This window comes from Heterocephalus glaber, unplaced genomic scaffold (genome assembly GCF_053883595.1).
Source record: "Heterocephalus glaber isolate CG9 unplaced genomic scaffold, H.glaber_assembly_v1.0 deba00000621, whole genome shotgun sequence".
Lineage (NCBI taxonomy): Eukaryota > Metazoa > Chordata > Mammalia > Rodentia > Bathyergidae > Heterocephalus > Heterocephalus glaber.
The window spans coordinates 459756-481435 of NW_028258153.1; the positions used below are offsets into that span (position 1 = coordinate 459756).

Genomic DNA, 21680 nt, shown 5'->3' on the forward strand with positions numbered 1-21680 from the left:
GAATCTCGAGAACTGGGGTGGGGAGGGCACTATATTGTCAAGAGGAAGTGCTGTTTAAGGACGCTGAGTTGGGAATGGCATGGTTAGATTTGGCTTTAGAGGAAAATTGCCGCATTGAGAGAGCTGATTAGAAGAAAATGGATAATCATTAGAATTTAATGATGGGCTGGTTATACAGTTGATGGACCAGATGAGGCATGTTGAAAATGAAAATGGAGTCCCCAGCTTTATCACCTAGGTACATAAAGATGTTATGCCATGATGGTAATCCCACATGGAATAGTATTTAGAAGGAAATGTAATGAACTTTTTGTTGGTTTGATTTGTTTTGTTCTGTTTAGATGGGGTCTTGTTTTGGGTTGGTTTGGTTTGGTTTGGGGGAGATTACAGTATTTGAAAGATAAGATAATGAGATTTTTTGATTGGATTGATTTTTAGTGCTTTCTAATGCAAACCTCTGATCAAAATATTTGTCGAACTATCTCCTTTCAGATCTATAAAGGCAAAAAAGACCTCTTTCTGGTTACCCTAAATACAGTGGTACCTCAGTTCATGAACTTAATTCATTCCACAATCCTGGGGAAGATAGCTGCGGTCATCCCCCACTGCAGAGTTTGCTACACAAGCAACATTTTGCCAATGCTTCTGTTCTTGAACCAAATTGTTCACAAACACTTCAATTTGCAAACCGAGGAATTACTATACTTAGCTCAGTATCACTATTCACTTGTGGCATAAATAAGTGAATAGTCACACTTATATTGCTTCAAAAAGAAAGTGACCTTAGGGTAACAGAGAGTGAGAGAGGGTGCAGAGCCCATCAAAGTGAAGGAAAAGCTCAGGGGCTGACCTTGGGAAGCACAGGAGGGTGCAGAAACAATCACAATGGCAATAATAATAATGCACAGAATTCAAGATACTGTTTTTGGTTTAAATCATAACTGCATTTTGTCCCTGTGTCATTTCTTCTTGAAGCTCAAATTCCAAGAAGGGAGGTCTGGTGGATAGAGGTGGGCTTAGGGCACCATATTCCAGGCAGGAGTTTTTGTTGGTTTTTTTTTTTTTGGTACTGGGGATCGAACTCAGGTCCTCAGCTTTCGAGGCAGGCACCAGAACCACTGAGCTAAATCCCCGTCCCTAAGGGCACCATATTTGATGTTCAGAAAGGTGAGACGGTAGAAAGACATTACCTACAGGAAAATCAGTGCCCGATTCCATGATAGGAGAGAGAGATATGTCACACCCACCTTCACTCTGCCCCTTTCTCTAATAGATTGAAAAGTTCCGGCTTTGTACAAAGACTGGCCTTTGGTAGTAGTCCCAAGAAATCGGTCCCAAGATCAGAGCAGGGAAAAACGGCGACCAGGAAAGTTGAAAGGATTGGTTTCCCAGTGTTGGCTTCCATTCTGCAGCTACATTCAAGGCCAAAGTCGGGATATGTTTTTTTTTAAAAAAATCTGAATATTCATACCTTTAACCAAGATAATATCAGGAAATTAAGTGGGTGTGAAAACAGTGCCAAATTCTTTTCTGTACTCTATTTACAGACATTGTCAAGGCCAATGTCATCCAGTGAGAAAGCACAGCTGTTTCCATCTGAAATAAAATCTAACAGAGGACAAGGAATGGGGCACAGACATGCCATCCAACTGAGTGTAGAGAGAGGGGAGCTCTGATTGGAAGTTGGCTTTCTTTTCCATCTGGTGTTTACATTTTAAAAAAAAAGAAAAGTTTATTTTTTGTGTCCACTCATTTATCTGCAAATGAATGATACAAGTTATTTTATTTAAACACATACACCAATGTAAAATACTAAACATGAAGACAGCTTTTTAAGATAAAGATGTCCAGAGAAGTTACTGTATTACCCAAGATCACTCAGCCCATCAGTGAATGCACGGACTTCTGAATAAAGTGCTGCTGACTGCCTTCCCAGGCTCCTGCCACCAGGCACTTGAGGTGATCTGCCTAAAAGAAACCAAACAAAACAAGAGACAGGGCCAGGGATTTAGCTCAGTGGTTGCGCTGCCTGCCTCGCAAGATCAAGGACCCGAGTTTGATCCCCGATACCAAAACAAAACAAAACAAAACAAGAGAGATCAGTGGCATCCTCTATTCAGTACTTATGAGCACGAAACATAAGAAGTGAATACAAATCCAAAACTGGTTTCTGAAAATATGTCCCTTAATGCCAGCTAAAACAAAGGGATGCCAATTTTCAATGCTGCTAAAGATCTTTTGATTCAGTTGAGGTAGCAGATATCTTTCCCAATCCATGACATCCTCAAAAAAGAGAACAAAGTCAGATTAAATGTCTCTTTATCAGTGTACTTTAATATCTTTCTGTGTCCTTGGAAAGTTAGGGGAAGGGCCAAGGGGAAGACAAAAAGAAGGGTGCAATGTCCTTCTCCTGTTCACAGCATCAAGTTGGTCATTATAATGTTGGGATTTGCCACATGCCAGTAGAAAACCCAGCACAGTTGAGACATAAAGACCATACTGTTTATTGCTCTGGGATTTCACAATCCTGCTTAGGCAGAAAAGTAACCATGAAAAGACATAAAAGCATATGATATTGCTTAAAACATGGCTTTCTAAACTTCCTTGGCATTTGAGTCTTTTGTATGGGTTGAAGGGAGATGACAGAAATAGGATAATTGGAACCTTTTGTACTTGTGCACAGAGGGGATTTAAAGATGAAATAAGCAGTGTTGCAGGACACAATGAGCACAAAGATGTCAGCTGTGTAAGGGTCAAGTGTGCAGGGAGGAGGGACTGTTAACCTCAGTATCCGTATGCAAACCAAGCGGGCCTTCTGGTCACTGCCTTCATTTCTGACACACCTTGGCCCCTCCACTGCCACTTTCAAACCATCTGGTGTCGTTTGTGAACCCTGCCTCTTCCTTTTCCTCCTTATGCACATCGTACCAACATCTAGGCCTTCCTATACTCCTAAAACAGTTCAGGAACCCAGATTAACACTACCTGCTCAAAAGAATTGCTTCTTAATCAAATTTACAGCCAGTATCCATTGAGCATTTATAAATCATTATGATCCAAGCACTGTGCTAAGTGCTTTACATGCATTCTCTCATGAAGCTTTCCAACATCTAATGAAGTAGGTACAATGGATCCTCAAGTTACAAATGACCTGACATATGAACAACTTGGGCTACAACCAGAATTTTAGTTTTAACTTACAACCTTGAATTACCACCTGAATGCCAACCAGGTGCTTGTGGTTCCAGATGGTCTCAGATACAGATTTAACCCTTAAAGAGTTCTGGATGGAACACTATTACATCCTTTCCTGTGTGGGGTTAATTGAGAAATCCTGGGCTGATGACTCTCTTAGGACACTCAGATCTGCCTTTACACAGGAGAGAGACTTTGAAGGCTATGTACAGGACCCTGACCAATTTGAGTTACACCCAGCCCTCAGAAACGAATTGAGTTCATAAGTCAAGGGTCCACCATATTTTGGTTGTCTTTACTTGACAGGGTAACCTGCCCAGAGACCCCCTGCAAATGAGCAAAAAGCCCCAGAACCGAATGTGAGCTGACTGCCAGCAGCACAGAGATCTTACTCACAGTGCCAAACACCATGCTCCCAATTTTATCCTTCAAATGCTTGTCTTCATCTCCAGTTCCTTGGAGCCCTGCCTAGTGCAGCACGCCTCTTCCAATACATTATTTCAAGTTCCTGAAGATTATAATGGCTTCATATCTTTTTCCAGTCAAGTGATAACTGTGTTTTAGTAGAGACAGACCAGAACAGACACAGAAACCTAGACTCATGGACAAACGTGAATGATGGGATTCTGAGGAATGTGGAGAAGTGAGACAGGCCACTGACAGGAAGGCCAGCAGGTCTGGGGTTCTTCCCAGCAGGTCAGCTCAGCTCTCAAGAGGTGCTAATCCTGGTCTACAGAGAAGCATCCAACATCTTCTACATCACTGGCTTTGAGAGCCATCATCAAAGAAACACTGGATTTAGCCTCTGGGTGGACGCTGGGGGATATGAGGCTCCTCCATCCTCAAGGAACTTTTGGCAATGTCTGAACATATTTCTGGCTTGGCAGTCTAATAGGGAGAGGCCAGGAAGAAATGCCATCCCCAGGATCCCCCACAACATCAATGAGTGCTCTGGCCCAAAAAGCCAATAACTCCGAGTCTTAGGAAACTTGAGTCAGACCATAACTGAGAGGCATAACATGCATGACCAGATTTACAAAACTCCAAGCAAAGAAGTTTCTCATGAAGAGGAAGTGAAGTGAAATTAACAGGGAATGGGGAAGCCAGAAGGGGAAGCTGGGAGTAGCTCTGAGGCCCAGGCTTGATGGACAGTATGATCCAACTGGTCAGTAGAATCCATACGGTTGAGTATGCACTGGAAAAAGAGAATATTTGATTTTGTAAATGAAGCCTCAGTACGTAAAAAAGTTAATACTGGAAGGTGGTGCTGCAGAGGATATTACTGTATATGATTTTTCCACCTAAGAAAACTATTAGGTGAGCCAGCTTGTCAGTCCCCATTGCTCAAGGCGCGCTCTATGTAGCAATCTTTCAAGAGCATCATTTAGCTGCTCATTATAAATCCAGATCACCAAATCCCCATCAGATCTACCAAAATCTCATATAGAGCCCAGGAATCCATATTTTTAACAAATTTCTGTGTGATTCTTTCAAACACTGAAGAACCTATGCTTTGGGGGATTTTCTTATAATTGTGACTTTCAAAGTCTTACTTTTTCTAGGGCTTGATTCAGGTCACATTGCCTTTATGAAGTCATCTTTGGCCTAGACTGACACATGGATTTTTTCTGTCTTTGCCCTCTGCAGCCTTTATTCTTCATTGGCCACTTAGTTTCTGCTCTCTTATTTCTTTTTTTTTTTTAATTCTTTTATTGATACATTGTAGGTATACAACACAATTACATTTCTCATTGGGAATTGTACCTTTACATGATGCATCTTGGTTCTTACTTTTTCCCCATTCCTAGCCCTCCCTTCACGCCCTCCACCCTTCCCTTTTTACAAAGACTTTATTTCCATTTTTTCCATTTCTCATCATTTTTCCTTTCCCTTCTTTCCTTTCCTGCCCTCCCCCACAACCCCAACCCCTTTGGACCTTATCTTCCTATTTTGCATTATCGATTATTCATTCTAATCATTGGTACATTTTAGGTATACAATATAATGACATTCATCATTGGAGATTTGCACCTTTACATAATCTTTCTTGGTTCTTATTTTTCACCCTTGCCTAGCCCTCCCTTCAACCCCTCCAGTCCTCCCTATTTACAAAGATTTTGTTCCTAATTTTCCATTTTCTCATATTAATTCCATACCCTTCTTTCCTTTCTCCTACCCCTCCCACTTCCTTCCCCTTTGCCCCTTTTCTTCCTATTTCACATTACCTATTATACATTTAGTCCTTATTTACACTTTCAGTTTCTCACACCACAGAAACTATTCGGTATTTACACATCTGTGTCCTATTTATTTCACTTAAGAGTATCACCTCAATGTGCATCCACTTAGCTATAAATGTCTCTAATGTCTCACTTTTTATGGCTGAGTAGTACTCCATTTTATAAAAAAACCACATTTTCTTGATCCAGTCTCCAGTTGATGGGCATTTGGGCTGTTTCCAAGTTTTAGCTATCACAAACTGTGCTGCTATGAACATAGGTACACATGTATCACTGTGGTATGATTCTTTTAACTCTTTGGGGAAGATCCCCAGTAGCGGAATAGCAGGGTCAAATGGGACTTCCAGTCCTAGTTCTTTGAGGTATCTCCATACTGATTTCCACAGTGGTTGCATCAGTCTACACTCCCACCAGCAGTGGAGCAGGGTTCCTCTTTCCCCATAGCCCCACCAGCATTCGTTATTGGTTGATTTCATGATAGCAGCCTTTCTTTCTGGAGTGAGGTGGAATCTCAGTGTTGTTTTCATTTTCATCTCTCGAATGACCAGTGATGTTGAACATTTTTTCATGTATTTATTTGCTATTTCTACTTCTTTGTCTGAGAAATGTCTGTTCATTTCAGATGCCCATTTTTGGATTGAGTCTTTAAATTTGGGAGGTCTGATCTTTTTAAATTCTTTGTAGATTCGAGATAGTAGACCTTTGTCTGAGGAAAAGCAGGTGAAGATTTTTTTCCCACATTGTGGGTTGTCTCTTCACACTGCTGGTGTTTTCTCTTGCTGTGCAGAAGATTTTTAATAAGAAGAGATCCCGCTTGTTGATTGTTTGTACTAGTTCACGGGCAACTGAGGTTTTGTTCATAAAATCTTTTCCTGCACCAATGTCTTCAAGAGTTCTACCTAAAATCTGTTCCAACTGGTTCAGAGTGTCTATTTTAATATTTAGATCTTTAATCCATTTTGATTTTAGTTTAGTGCATGGTGAGAGATATAGGTCTAGTTTTAATCTTTGACAAGTTGAAACCCAGTTTTTCCAGCACCATTTATTAAAGAGGCTATCTTTCCTCCAATGAGGGTGTTTGGCTCCTTTATCGAAGACAAGATGGCTGAGTGTGTCTGGCATTGTTTCTGCAACTTCTAATCTGTTCCACTTTTCCTCAGGTGTTTCTTTGCCAGTACCATGTTGTTTTTTATCACAATAGCTTTGTAGTAGAGTTGCAGGTTGGGGATTGTGATACCCCCTGCCATGTCTCTGTTACCTAGAATTGCCTTTGCTCTTCTGGGTCTCTTCTTGTTCCAAATGAATATTTGGATGGTTTTCTCAAGGTCCATGAAGTATGCTGCTGGGATCTCAATTGGAATTGCATTGAATCTATATAGCAGTTTTGGAAGTATGGCCATTTTCACTCTATTAATCTTTCCTACCCAGGAGCAGGGGATGTCTGTCCATTTTCTGATATCATCTTCTATCTCTCGTTTCAGAGTGCTATAGTTTTCAGAGAAGAGGTCTTTGATTTCTTTCGATAGGTTGATTCCTAGGTATTTCAGTTTTTTGGATGCTATTGTGAAAGGAATTATTTGCCCTATTTCTCTCTCAGTGAGTCTGTCATTTGTGTAGAGGAAAGCTATTGATTTTTGTGTGTTGACCTTGTAACCAGCTACTTGACTGAATTTGGTTTTTAAGTCTAGAAGCCTTTTGGTGGAGTTCTTGGGGTCTTCTATATAGAATATCATGTCATCTGAAAATAATGACAATTTGACTTCTTCATTGCCTATCTTTATTCCTTTTATTTCTTTCTCTTGTCTAATTGCCATGGCTAATGTTTCCAAAACTAAATTGAACAAGAGTGGTGATAGTGGACATCCTTGTCTTGTTCCTGATTTTAGTGTGAAGGATTTCAGTTTTTGACCATTTAGTATGATATTGGCTGTTGGTTTTTCACAGACGGCTTCTATCAGTTTGAGGTAGAGACCATCTATTCCAATTTTTTGTAGGGTTTTTATCATACATGCATGTTGGATTTTGTCAAATGCTTTTTCTGCATCTATGGAAATAATCATATGGTTTTTGTCCTTGGCTCTATTGATATAGTGTATTACATTGATTGATTTGCATGTATTGAACCATCCCTGCATCCCTGGGATGAATCCCACTTGATCAGGGTGTGTGATCTTCTTGATGATCTTCTGCATTCTATTTGCCATTATCTTATTAAGGATTTTTGCATCTTTGTTCATTAGTGAGATTGGCCTATAGTTCTCTTTTTCAGTTGGGTCTTTCTCTGCTTTGGGGATCAAGGTGATGCTTCCTTCCAGGAATGAATCTGGGAGTATTGCTTCCCTTTCAATTTCATTGAAGAGTTTAAACAGTAGTGGCAGCAGTTCCTCTCTAAATGTCTTGTAGAATTCAGCAGTGAAGCCATCAGGGCCCGGGCTTTTCTTAGTTGATAAGTTTTTAATTACATTTTCAATTTCATTGGTTGATATTAAGTTGTTCAGAAATTTTAGGTCTTCTTCGTTCAACTTTGGTAATTCATATGTGTCTGGGAATCTGTCCATTTCTTCTCTGTTTTCCATCTTATTGGCGTATAGGTTCTGGAAGTAGGTATTGATGATCCTCTGGATTTCTGCTGGGTCTGTTGTAATTTCACCCTTTTCATTCCTAATTGCATGGATTTGGGCCTTTTCTTTCCTTTTTCTGATAAGGTTGGCTAAAGGTTTGTCAATTTTTTTGATTCTTTCAAAGAACCAACTCTTGGCTTCATTGAAATTATTTCTGATTTCATTTTTTCCAGATCCCCTTTTGTTGCCAGTTCAGTGGGTCCAGGTGGTTGAGTATCAGAGTGTTCCATCTTGTTTCCCTTTGGGGTTGCTGTAGGTGATCTGGAAGTCTGGTTTTGAGACTTATTTAAGTGTTTTCTCATTTCGACTGGGGAGGGGGGCTGTTAGCGCCTGCATGGATTACCTCCTCTGTGCTGGGTGAGGTGGGACAGGGGCTGGGAGCAGCAGTAGGGATAGTGACCCAAAAGCCCTTTCCTGTGGGCTGGGAGCAACGGGAGGGATGGTGGCTGGGAAGCCCCTTCCTCTGGACCAGGAGCAGCGGGATGGTGGCTCAGAAGCCCCTCCCTCTGGGCCAGGAGCACCGAGGAATGATATTGCAATGAAAAATGTATTGTGTTAATTTTTTAATGGGAAAAGAGCACCATATTTTAGGTGATGAATTGGTTGCATGACTTTTAAAAAGGGCACTAGTGATCTAGTTGTACGTATTAGTATGAAACATAAAATAGGAGTCCCATGGCAGCCACTGTATTTTTGATGTCTTTGTTATTGTTGTTGTGCCCTGACTTCTGAGGATGGAGGCAAGGGGAGGATAGAGTATGGTCTCCATAGAAACAATTGTTTGTCCCTTAGAAATGTCTCATTTTCAGTAACAGACCAGGCTAAAAACTGGACATATTTAAATACTCATGACTTCATGAAAACAGATGATATTTATAGAGATCAGCATTTACCCTATAGCATAAAAACTCTGAAAATAGTAAGCTCCTAAACTCTCAATAGGAAATTTAGAAAAGAATAAATCCTGAAATCAGTATCTTAATTTTTGAAATAACACACTAAAATACTAATTGCTAAGATATGCGTATCTCTGCACTATAACATTTTTTTTTTCTGGAAGAAGTCTTTGACCAATGATGAAGTTCACTTCTGAAAAAGTGTAATTCTTTCTCTACTTGCTGTTAGATTCTAAAAGGGGATCACTGAACTCTACAAACAACTTCTCTTCCTGTCCTCTTCCTTCCCTCTCCTGTCGAATCAAGAATTTTCACCTACTTGAGAATTTTCACCTCCTGAATCTTAGCGAAATTCAATAATATGAACACATATCACTACAGAGTGTTGCATGTCTGAAGGCCCAAGGATGGAATACTATACATTATTTTAATGCAATAAAAATAAATACACAGCAGAGACCCATCAAATACCATACACACACACACTAAACTCAAATACTACCCCTTCACATACAACACACATCACACACACCCTATACACACGTACTCATACATCACAACTCACACAAGAACATACTGCCGTCTGCCTCTTTCGTTGGCTTGCTTGCATTCCCCTTCAGTGTAGTCCATATTGTGTGGCACTCTTCATTTTCCATGAAGTTTCTAAAAATTCTATACTAAAATGAATGCTATTTGGATTGGAGTTTCACTGACAGGAAAAGCCCTTTTTACTCCATAAACATTGCCTACCAAAAGTTCTGCATAAAGAAATATGAGATTTTGTTGTGCTCATTTCAGCCCTTTCTGAGAAATCTCTTTTCTCATTAGTAACTTGGGACCTCTTCGATTGAGTTGACCTTTCTCACCGGAAGCAGTCCCCATCATCACCACCCCCACCCCCACCCCCACCAGTGGTAACCTTAGGAGGGCTTCTGCCTGGGGCCAGACTCAGAAGAGACCACAGTGAAGGCGGAAGTAGCTACTGGTTGCCTTTCTTCCTTTAAACACGCTGTGCAGTGGTGAGCTAAGCCTGCAGATGCATTGTGGACTGGCTTGGTTTTTTTCCTACAAGAGAAAGTCGGTGCAGCAAAGTACTGGGTGGGCAGAGGGGAAATTTACTGGAAATGGAAGAGAAAATAAAACAAAATGAGGTTTGCAAACATTCTCCAACATTAAGGAAGTAATCATAGCAAAAGCTAAAAATCTCACAACATATTTTTATAAAGATAAGATAAAATAAAGAGCTGGTAAATAAGGCAACTGGAAATGAATAGGAAGTGCTTTACTAGTTGCTCAATTTAGGATTTGTGGATCGAAGTATGGCATCACGTGTACTTAACCACCAAGTTTCAAGTTACTTTAAATTCCTCATCGTACTTTTAAGTCATTTTTATGGAGTGGATTCAGAAGTTTTGTCAATAAAAGGCAAGTTTCAGCCCCTTGTTTCTTAGGTTCAATGATAATGTCACTTACACATTGGGTGGCCTGCATAATTGAACATAATTATCATAGAATAGTTTAACTCATATCAGAATATTTTAGAAAGAACGTTCTCATAACTTATTGGCTCTAGCTTATTGCCTTTGTTTTCTGTGTTTATGTATTTGATTACACCTCCAGCATTGTTTGTCTTCCTCTGTTGCAACATTTTTGGTTCTGCTGTACCTATTTGTCACCTTTATTTCATTGTTTTTACAGTAAATAATCTATAACCAAATTTCTGTTTCCTCCCACTCATTTCTTGACAACATGGATCCCACCCCCCACTGCTCAATGGAAACCACACTTAAAGGCTAAGTGTTTTCTTCACCTACACCTTCTTTTCAGTACATTCTTGATGTTAAAATTGTTTCTATGGGCCAGGGATTTAGCTCAGTGGTTACACCGCCTACCTCGCAAGCGCAAGGCCCAAGTTTAATCCCCTGTACCAGAAAAAAAAAAAAATTTTTAAAGATACACATGCATGCGCGTGCGCGCGCGCACACACACACACACACACAAGTCCAGAATATATTTGTGGTAGACAGTATTCTAAAGTTGTCCCCCCAAAGACTCTGGTTATTTAAACATCAAGCTTAGTGAAGTGAAGGGGCTTTGCAGATATAAACTATGGTTATTAATCAGTTGGCTTTAAAGTATAAAAATTTCTGGATATCCTAGTAGAACCAGTCTAATTACTTAAGACTCTAAATTCCCAGGCTTTTTTCCTGGCTAGAACGCATGGATGCAGGAGAAGAGACGTATTGGAAGCAAGAAGCTCTGTTTGAAGAGATTCAAAGTATGAGTAAGATCAAGCAGGCTTTTTCTGGCTTAGTAAGGGTCTGTTAGGGAATGGAGGCAATTTCTAGAGGCTCAGGATGATGTTTGACTCACAGACAGCAAAGAGAGAACCAGCTCAGTCCTACAACTACAAAGAAAAAATATTTCCAAAAACTTTCCATGAAGCCAGGACCAGTCTCCTCTAGAGCCTCCAGAAGATGTAGATTTCAGCTTGTGAGACTCCAAGCAGAGAATCAACAGAGTCACATTGTTCTCAGATTTCTCACCCATGAAACCTGTAAGATAATAGTGAGGGTTGATTTAAGTCTCTACATGTGTGATAATTTGTTACAGCAGCAGCAGAAAAATAATACAGGTTGCCAGAATTTTTTCTGAAATTTATTTCTCTGATTGAACATTAGTTACTTCATCTCACTGAACAACAAAAAACCAGACTTGGACCTGTGTAAGACTGTATGAGGTTGTATGTTTTATATGTATATATATTGCATAAGTACATACATAAACTTGAAAAGTTCCACCTCTCTTCCTTCTAGCTAAGAACTCACTGAGGCTCTAGAACTGGACTTCTACTTTACTTGCCGTATATCCTCTTCTGCAAAACTGGAGGGGTGATAATTGCCAGATCTTTCTCTCTTTTGATTTTCAATTTTCAACACATATCTGAACCTAAACAGAGAAGAAATTTGTTGGAATGGTGAAGGGTACCTCAGAGAATGCTGGAGAAGCTGAGTTGATCTAGAGACGAGGAAGCTAAAACGCAGAAGTCCCCCAAGATTTCCATCTCCATGCTGTGCTAGAGGAATTTCTCCGCTTCCTGGTGGTGACTCCTCCTGCCAGTATTTATGTGATTAGTTGCTGAGGAATTGGAGAAGTGAGTCAGTCTCATTTTGAAGAAGATGAAGTGTGGGAGAGACTCCAGGATAAAGAAAGGCGGCACCTCAAGAGGAATGAAAACAAGCTAGTTGCAAAAATTAGGAATGGAGGAAGTCACCTAAGAGTTTCTCAAGATTATTAAGTGCTTTTCTATAAAGTGATGTGCTTTATCTTCTAAACCATAACTCAGGAATTTGGGGTTCCATCATTGGGAAGGTCCACGAAGGAGCTTCACAAGTTTGCAATCACTGGCCATGAATGCAGTTTCTGAGTGCATATAGTTTTTGGTGAGTGAGTTCATACCTTTTATTAGACTCTCAAATGAGCCCATGATCCAAAAAAGTTGTAGAATATTACTGTCCAGCTACTTAAATCAAAACAAATCTGACACCAGGAAATCAGGTGATTCTAAGGCAGATACAAAAAGTTAAATCTGAAAAATCTGCATATGCTGTCATGTTCCTAGTCATCAAACAGCTATCAGAGAGCTACTCAGAGTATGAGACCTGTTTAGAGCTAAGGACTTACAGTGGATTCAGTGTCAGCATCCAATGACCGTGGGTCAAGAGGCCTGCTCTGTGGATTCTTTTGTGCCTAAGTCAGTGACATAATAACAACATGCATTACCCCATGCTTGTCATTTTTGCAGTATCTTGCTATTTTTCTGTAGTTCTTTAAAAAAAACCCCTCAGTCTTCATGCTTAGACATGGGATAATCAGAATGCCTGTTATCTGCCTGGCACTAATTACTGCCTGACAGTGTGAGGCTCTATGAAAGGCTCAAGCCCTAGTTTCTGTATTTGCTTGAACTAGATGTAGTCATTTTCAGGGGGAAAAAGGAATCGCCTACTCCTGTGGGCTCCAGTATTTCTCAGCTCACTCATCTGGTAGAAAAAAACTAAGCTCACTCACATTCCACCTTTATTTATGAATTATATAGAACTAGAAACACTGGTTAATACAGTGGTTAATGAAATGAGGCAGATAAAATTCTCACTCTCATGCAACATGGAGCCTTATGAAAGAAGACTGACCATAAGTAAAACAAATCAATAAACTGTACAGTAGTGTGACATGCTACTTAATGTTGTAGAGAAAAATAAAACAGGAAAGAACATCCAGGTGGGCTTGAGGGGAGAACTGCACTTTTAAACAGCCCCTGAGTGAGTGAAGACCTGAAGAAGGAATTAATGAATTGTTCTTTGCAATCATTTGACAAGGAGTCTATGTCCACATATTAAACATTAACAGAGCATAATTTCCTCATTTAGTTAGCCAATATAAATTCTAATATAGTCTTCTGGCACCTTAAGCAATCATCTTGGAGACTAGCTAAATGAGCAACTTGTTTAAATAGAATTCTCTGTCCTCACTATTATTGTAGTGTATTTAAGATCTAGCCATAATTATTAATTTTGTGTGGCTCTTTTAGTGTCAGATATGAAGCCTTATAGTAAATCACCTCTTTGGTTCAATCTTGATTTAGTTCCCTGAGTAATTTTCCCATCATATGGTTTATGTAGCAATGAGCAATTCTCCTAAATATCCAAAGCCACTTAGCGTTTCTGTCCTGCTTTGAAGCAGGTGTTTAGGGAGAATCTATGCACAAAAGCAGTAGTGGAACAGCTGGTAGTGAGCTGCTCACAGGAAGTGGTAACTCATTGGTTTTCTTTTTTTTCCTGTGAAGTCGTATTAACTTAGCATGAGCATTTCCCTTTTTACCAGAGGAGACAAGATTTGTTCGGCTTGGTGAAGCTCCAGAGAGAAAACACTTAAGAACGTTGATATTTTCAAACTATTTTGTGATTGAAATTTCAGCAATACAATGAGCTTCCGAGGGAAGGTTTTTAAACGGGAGCCCAGTGATTTCAGGAAGAAGAGACGACCAGTAAGGAGAGTAAATCCAGAAGAAATCCACAGATTTAGTTCTGTAGGTATCCGAATATCATTTTGCTTTTCATCTTTTCTTCAATACTTTCTTTTTAAAAGCCTTGGCTCTCAAGTAGTTTTCTAACCTAAGCTCCTGGGTAAAGTCCTGTATAAAACAGAAAATTCAGTTTGACTCATAAATATCCTGTCTTACTTGCATCATTATTTTGAAATCACATTATTTCCAAGCTATATATAACTTTTTAAAGAGGGTTTAAATAAGCATAACATTACTAGAATATTTGGAATTCTTGTAATGTTATCTTAATACTATGGTATGATTTATTATTACTGGAGCACTTATTCCTTTTATTTTAAAAAGCCTGTAATTATATAAATGAAGGCCTTAATTGATGACTTGTGTATAGCTGTTTTTTTTAAAGGTGGATATTCTGTTTTCATCATACACTAATTTATTTTAAAATTCCTAGAAAGAGCAATCCAAAATATAAAAGAAAAAGTAAGTAGAATAGCTCAGAAGGATTTATAAAAGTTGATACCTTTTAAAGTTTCAAAAGATTTGGTATTGTTTTACAGGTTCAAATATTTCTGCCTTATTCTTTGCCAATGGAAAGAGGGCTCTGGAAATATATACTTATTACAGGACTCTAGACTTTTGTCTGTAAGAAATACTGACAGTTGAATGTCAGAGCCGACTGCTAGAGCCCTTCGGTGACTTGTATGTAATGTGGAAGGCCTACTTCATGTGACAAATGGCCACGGCAACATTATTCGTAGCTCATTTTAGAAGACAGATCATTTTCTCAGTATGATCAATGATTCAAGCTTTTCTCCTTTTCTTTATGACAAACTTTCTCAACTTCAGCACCACTGTCCTTTGGGATCTGATAATTATTTTCTGGGGGTTTTTTTTGGTTTTTTTGTAGGAGTGCTCTGTGCATTGTAAGATATTTAGCAATATCCCCGCCCTGCAATGCTGGAGATAGCTTCTTCTCAATTGTGACAAATAAAAACATCTCCAAACATTATCAAATACTCTCTTTGCTAAGTTGAAACCACCGTTGACCATAAGAAATCATTTTATAATATAAAGTCTATAATCTTGAAATAGAAGTAGCTGTAAAAGTTATGTATGCATCAAAGACTATTTCTGAATTGTCATTTATGAATATGAATAGTCATTGAGCCCTTGACAGGCTAAAACCAAGAGCAAGTCACTGCCCCTGAGTTAATAGTGGCTCTCTTTATACTCACAGTTATTTGTTGGTATTTAATAGTAACCAGATTTATGAGAGGCCTGGCCACTAGGATTGGTGCTGTGTTGCTTGTTCAGATTCTGTCTCAGAGCCGCATGTCTGCTGTTGGTGAGCACACATAATATGATCACATCCATCAGCCTTGTTCCCATGGATGTAGCTAAGGTTTTTACCTAGTATGTCCCAACCAGAATATACAGAGTCCTGGATCCAAATTTTGTTCCCCATTTACCAGAAAAAAGAACCCAGTTGTGACCTCTTGATGGCACCATAAAAACCTTACCAGTTGTTTGCCTTCAGCCTGGTAAAAAGTGTAATTGTTGCCCAGAATTTAGCTCAGTGGTTCTGCCCCCTGCCTCCCAAGAGCAAGGTCCCAAGTTCAATCCCCAGCACCAAGGAAAAAAAAAAGTCAGTGTAAAAAGTGAAATTATTTCAAAAATTGGCTTGGCTTGAGATTATTTTAACCTTTAAACCACTCCAAAGTGTAATTTCCCTACTGTTTTTGTCTCATTGGAACTTAGTAGTGCCATGGGTTATGTCAGCCTGAGATTCACATTTTTTGTGTGTCCACTTAGAAAGACAACACACGGAGGAGAACATGTCTATCTTACATACACCTCACATACAGGATTGGCGAGAGGACAGTCCCCAGTGTCTCACCGTAAAATGAAGCCAATCACTCTTTGAATTATCTTAATTGAATTTGAATGCATTGCTACTGAGTACTATGGGAAAAGCAGCCAGTAAGGACACAGTGTTTTCCTACTGCATCCAGCAGCAATGCATTCAAATTTAATTAAGATCATTCATACAGTGATTAGCTTTCTTCTCTGGAAGGCTCTGGGGACTTTCCTGCTACCGTTGCCTGTTTTTGTTCTCCCTTAGAGAGGCATATCTACTTTCACAGGTTGTCTCTTCTATTGAGGAAAGGATTGTTTAATCCATTCTTGAATATTATCCTAAGATGTGGTTTTTATTTTGGAAAGCAGAATCCAAGAAGGTGAAACAAGTAATTAGAATGCTAGATTTGAGACAGATGTCTTGGGGTCACTCTGTCTGACTCTCACAAGCTCCCGGACAGTTACTTAAATCACTCTGAGCTTCAATTTCCTTTTCTGAAAAATGTGGATAATAACCCTTTTGGGTTTAGCACTGCTTACTTGAATTAGATTGGATAACATGCCTGCTAAACATGGTTTGAATGCTGTAAAAAATTAACAGTGTTATGTAGTATTATTAAAACCAAATAAAATAGCTTTACTTCCAAGGGCAAGGGAGAGGGGACTCAGTCCTAGTACACTGGCTTTCAGTGACTATAGTTGAAGGTGCTGGGCCAGAGACTTTCATCCTGGGAGCCTTTACAGTAACTGAGCTCCTCAGGAGACACGCTTGTGGGTTGTGTCAAACTTTTGTCTTCCAGGTTCCCAAATCCTTCTGGGTCAGTGAAGTTTGCCTCAAAAACAGCATGTTTTTCCTTCCCTTCTTTAGGCTCAATTTAGCAGAAACCCACCCAAAGCCAGGCTGGACTTTCCACATCACATTCATCTCAGCATTCTAAAACCTAAACCAGCATCCCTAGATGGGCTTTGAAGTCTACTCAGTGGGTGATTAGAGGAAAAAAGATTCAAGTCACAAAATTACCCAAAAGATGGGCACAAGGCTTCAGGTAAAATTAGAGAATAAAACCATAGTTTCCTTAAAACTTTTGGAAATACTCATATTATAGTGAAAGGAGAAATAATGATGGCTACAAAATATCAGTTTTTGTAATGATCATGTGGATTTTGAACTCAACAAGCCAGTTCTTGCTCAAAGGCAAATTTTAAAATTACATAATTCCTAGTAAACTAGAATATTTATCCAGACCCCTATGAGTTCCTAAATGTATAAATAACCCACCCAAGCCTTATACTCTCTTGAGCCAGACTAACAATCTTGTGAATTATTTTTCTCAAATGCTGTTTGAAGCTGTGTGATTTGCGATTGAAATTTTAATTGTATTGGAAGTTTCCATTATTAATACCACTTTCAAATGTATTGACAAAAATTGCTCGATATATTTTCACCCATTTATCACAGGCAATATACAGTTTAGAGAACATAACTGTGTTATGAGAAAAGTTCAAGGAAAATGAAACTTACTTGTTAGACTATCAAGTAGAACAACTTCTTTTTATCTTTGAAATATGTATAGTGTCCTACGGTTGATGGCTTTCTTTGTAACTGCCTTTCTATTTTTGTATTTACCAGAATTATTTAATATTATCTCTGGTACAAAGGAAGTCAATAAAAAGATCATTTCTTTCCCAAATTTCATGTCCTAATTTGGAAAGATTAAATACATGATTAGATTGAGTTTTTATGTCAATCATCTGCACAGAAACAAATACAGAACTTTAAAAAATAACAGAGATTTGTTTTTAAGTTGTTACTGGTTTGTGGATCATTACTTCGTAGGATAGCAAAGTATTTAGAAAACTTTTGATATGCATGAAAATTCTTTCTGTAGAAAGATGATCTAATCTGAATGGCTTCAACATATTTCCTGAGTACATCACTGTGTATTACATCGTGCTATTGCCTTTCAAATCAGTTTTTTATGCTCTATTCTTCGATGTCAATGTGAACAGCACCCCTCCCTGCTCAGATGTGCTTCTACAGTCACTCTTTGTAGTTCACAGATATGCAGAGAGTGTTGCCTACTTAGGCCCTTGAATGAGCTCTTGGTTGAAAGGAAGGAGAGGATGGGCTCCCAGGCCCCAAGGCGATGGCTGCAGGAAGATGAAATGAGATTGAATCTGAGTTGAAACACAGCAGTTAGAGGGAATGAAATTTATAAATGGACAGGTTGAAGACAACAAAGAAGCAGGAATGGGGAAGGGCATAAGTTCAACCAGAACCACAGAAGTGGAGAAATGTGCTTTGCAACTTGACCTGGCTCAGGAATCTAGGGGAGCACAGGTCAGAGGATGCTGGGTGTGGGCTGCAGCAAGAGGCAGCAGCTACCTCAGGTGCCAGGGAGCTGCGGAGGAGCCTTGTACTTCCAGAGTGTACTTGGGAGTGGGGTCTGCAGCTTGCCCAGGAATGACCTCACTTTCCCCAAAGCAACTGCTAAGGGAAGGAGGAGAGTGACAGCAGGAGAGAGCTACTTGTCCCTTGAGCAGGACGTAGACCATGTGTCATGAAAAGAGAGTGTCATGGTGCAAGGAATTAAAGTCAGGATCTCAGTAACTTTTTATTTCTTGATGCTGGCATCGATGAAAACCTTTTGATTTTGAAGATTCCCTCAATTTGTAGCAATTTCCAATGTGGATACTAACCCAAGGATTATGAGCATTCATTATGTGGTTCCAAAGACTACCTTTTCATTTTCCTTTCTTCATCTTCCTCACCTTACCATAACTATTTTTTCTTCTTTGTCCTCCTTTCCCAACTGAGATGTTTAGTGACTTCATGCCGTCTTCTAGCCTTCTAACATCTTCACTGGAAAACTCACAAAGGGAGCAAGAATAGTAGTGCCAACTATAGCTCTATGACAAAATCTTCCCAACAGGAAACAAACACACAAACAAAGCTTTGCTACTTTTTGTCCTTTCATGTCCATGTTCTTTACTGATGGATTAGAGTAGACCATGTAGGTTTCAGGGTGAGCTGGGTTAAAATACTTCCATTCAGATCTCTACCCAAGTCTTCAGAATCCAAGCTTCCTCATCTGTTAATACACAGACACAGACACACACATACACACACACCAAAACTATGATGATTTCTTCTAGGATTAATGTTGGTATTAAACAATAGAAGATATTAAAAGCATATCATGGTTCTTGCCATTGGTCATTATAGCAGTGGTAGAAAGTTGCTATTATTAATATTTATGGGATATGTTATTTAAAATGGTAGTAACTATTGTTACTATGATTATTACAATTTTTGGTGGGACTGTTATTTCCATGGGCAAACATGCATAAATTATTTTAATATAACAAACAGAGCAACTGTGACTTTTTGGATAAAATGGCAGACTGAAGGATAGTGACCTGGAGCTGGAAATGGCTTAGAGACGCCTTGTTTGTTACACACTGGAGGGATCTGCCAGCACTTCCAAGTGAAGAAAGCACCTCTGATGGAGAGCAAGATGATAGCATGTGACCCTGTTAGCACTGAAAAGAAATGTGGCCATAAACTTATTTTTTGACTTCTTGATGTTTGGTGTCATTGGGAAGTGAAGAGTTGAATTAGTGTTAATGGAAAATTAGAGGGCTGCAGTTAGTGTATCACCTTCAAAACCCAAAAGGTCAGAGTCCCCCATCCTATGATCCATGATGTCGTATATTTTACAGAATGAGATGGCATTGAGATGCAACTCTAATATATGACTTTATTAACCTAAATTTCTGTATTTAAGAGACAGAACTCATTGGCTGCAAGAGATCCTTTCAAACCATTCAAATCCAAATAAACATAAACTGAGGAAACGACAGTCTTTTATTATACGTGCTACATCTTGTACTTTATAGCATTAGATTTCTTTAGTTACAAGAATTAAAATCCTATTCCAGTAAATGGTTGGGGAGACAGGCTTGGAAGAGAACTGGGAATGGATTTACAGTGGCTCGGAGCAGTGGGAATCAGGCATGGTCTTGGTATTCAGAAGCAATGAATGGTCTGGTGAGAATAAAGACCCAGACATGAGAAAATTCCAATGTTTTCCTCGGGTTTTGCATCCCTCCACTCAGGATTCAGAGTTCTGGAGGGAAGAGTTGAATGGGCCTCACTGAGATCACTTACTCTTGACCACAGAAGAGCAGGACCCTTTAATGATCAGACACACCAAGACTGGTCCCCTTAGGAGTAGGGAGAGAAGTCTTGATAAGGAAATTAAAATTCCAGTACTAAAAAGAGTCATGGTGCTTGATTCCAAAGCGAGATAACAACAGCAACAAAAATACCATGATGGGTATTCAATCTCTAGTAGCCACAGATAACGGGATAAAAGAATGGGTTAGCAATGTGGAAAGATTGGTTGAAAATATAGAATACATGTTATTGACAGAATTATGTGCATTTTTGTATATGCTACATGTATGCAGTCACCACTAGACATGTGAGTGAAAGTTTGTATGAGTATTAAAATACTGAAGTAGTGTCAAAAGTTTAAGCTGGTTGCAGCTTTTATCACAGACTTCTCACAAATTAAAAGTTCCCCGCAGTTTGCTCTAGGGCATTAATTTCCCCAGTGTCAGGAAACCCTGTAATTGGGTTGTGATGTATTTTTAATGATATTTATTATCGTTCAAGTGTTTCTAGAAAACTAAATGAGACATGTAATTTAATTTGATTTAGATCTTCTTGGCTATTTTGTACTTCTTTTCAAGTACTAACATTATACAAAGAAGCAACCACTGCTATTTTTTTATTTTCATTTGCTGTGCAAAATGTATGAATTTGGACATAATACCAAGATATATATAGGGTCATAGTTCCCTAAAAAGAAAACAATGAAAAAGTATGAATTCAATTCAAGAGTATACCTTACATCAAAAATCCTGTACAGTTTGTCTTTGGTTTCTTAATTTTCATTAAGAGTTAACAAAACAAAATTCTGATTTTTCTAACTCTAATGTTTGTATTGGGTGTGATGAATTAATTATCCCTTATACTCATGATCATATATATATATATATATATATATATATATATATATATATCCCTTATATTTGCAAAGGACTTTATACTTTACCAAATTTAATTTGATATATTTTACTGGAATGAACTAACATTCAAAGAATTGCTTCTGGTTGATTTCTATGTTGTCCTTGTTACCAAGGAAACCATTTCCAAACTCAGCTTAATCTGAGTTTGCCCAGCTGTACAGTTCTTAGCTTTGATTTCCCTAGTGTTTTTCCATTCCCATGAAACTGTGGCTCAAGACAGAGAACAGGTTAAAAGGTCGGCGTAAGATGACTTATTCCTTACTTAATCATTTCCTTTTTGGTAAGAAGAGCTAATCTTGCTTTCTGAAGCTCAGAGATTTGAGAGGTTGTGCAGAGAAGCTCCCTCTGATGAAAGGATGAATTAAATCTGTCACGCGACCACAGGCTCACACTGTAGCCATGGATCCAGCTGCATGGAACTCTCTCCGACCTTCTCATTTATTTTAAACGCGAAGAGTGTGGAGGTTGGTTCCATTCCAAGCACATTAAAGCCAAAGAGTCCTGGATTGTGTTAGGGTCTAAAGAATCCATATATCATTTAGATCTGTTATTTTTTTCTAAGAAATTTAGTCAGTTATGCTGATAACACTGATATCAGTTAACAGTTGCATTGTTTCTTAATCGTTTTAGAGACCTCAAGATGGGAGTTCTTTTTTGGTGTCACTAAAGACCCTATTTCCTTGCCTGTATGCCAAGATGTGAAAAGAAC

At 38.9% G+C, this 21680-nt stretch overlaps 1 protein-coding gene across 12 annotated transcripts in view; it reads left to right on the forward strand.

The window, feature by feature from the left end:
• The window catches only part of Dock10 (dedicator of cytokinesis 10), a 263362-nt gene that overhangs the window by 72134 nt on the left and 169548 nt on the right, over nt 1-21680 (forward strand). For 2 of the 12 annotated variants that reach the window (XM_087205980.1, XM_013065521.3), the window contains exon 1: nt 13816-14038. The exons of 9 other annotated variants lie outside the window; for them this stretch is intronic. In XM_087205980.1, the coding sequence (XP_087062106.1) occupies nt 13934-14038 (105 nt within the window). In that variant the 5' untranslated portion in view covers nt 13816-13933. Of the gene's footprint in view, nt 1-13815; nt 14039-16742; nt 16921-21680 lie in introns of those variants that run through there. One more of the 12 variants, XM_087205981.1, reaches the window with a different exon arrangement.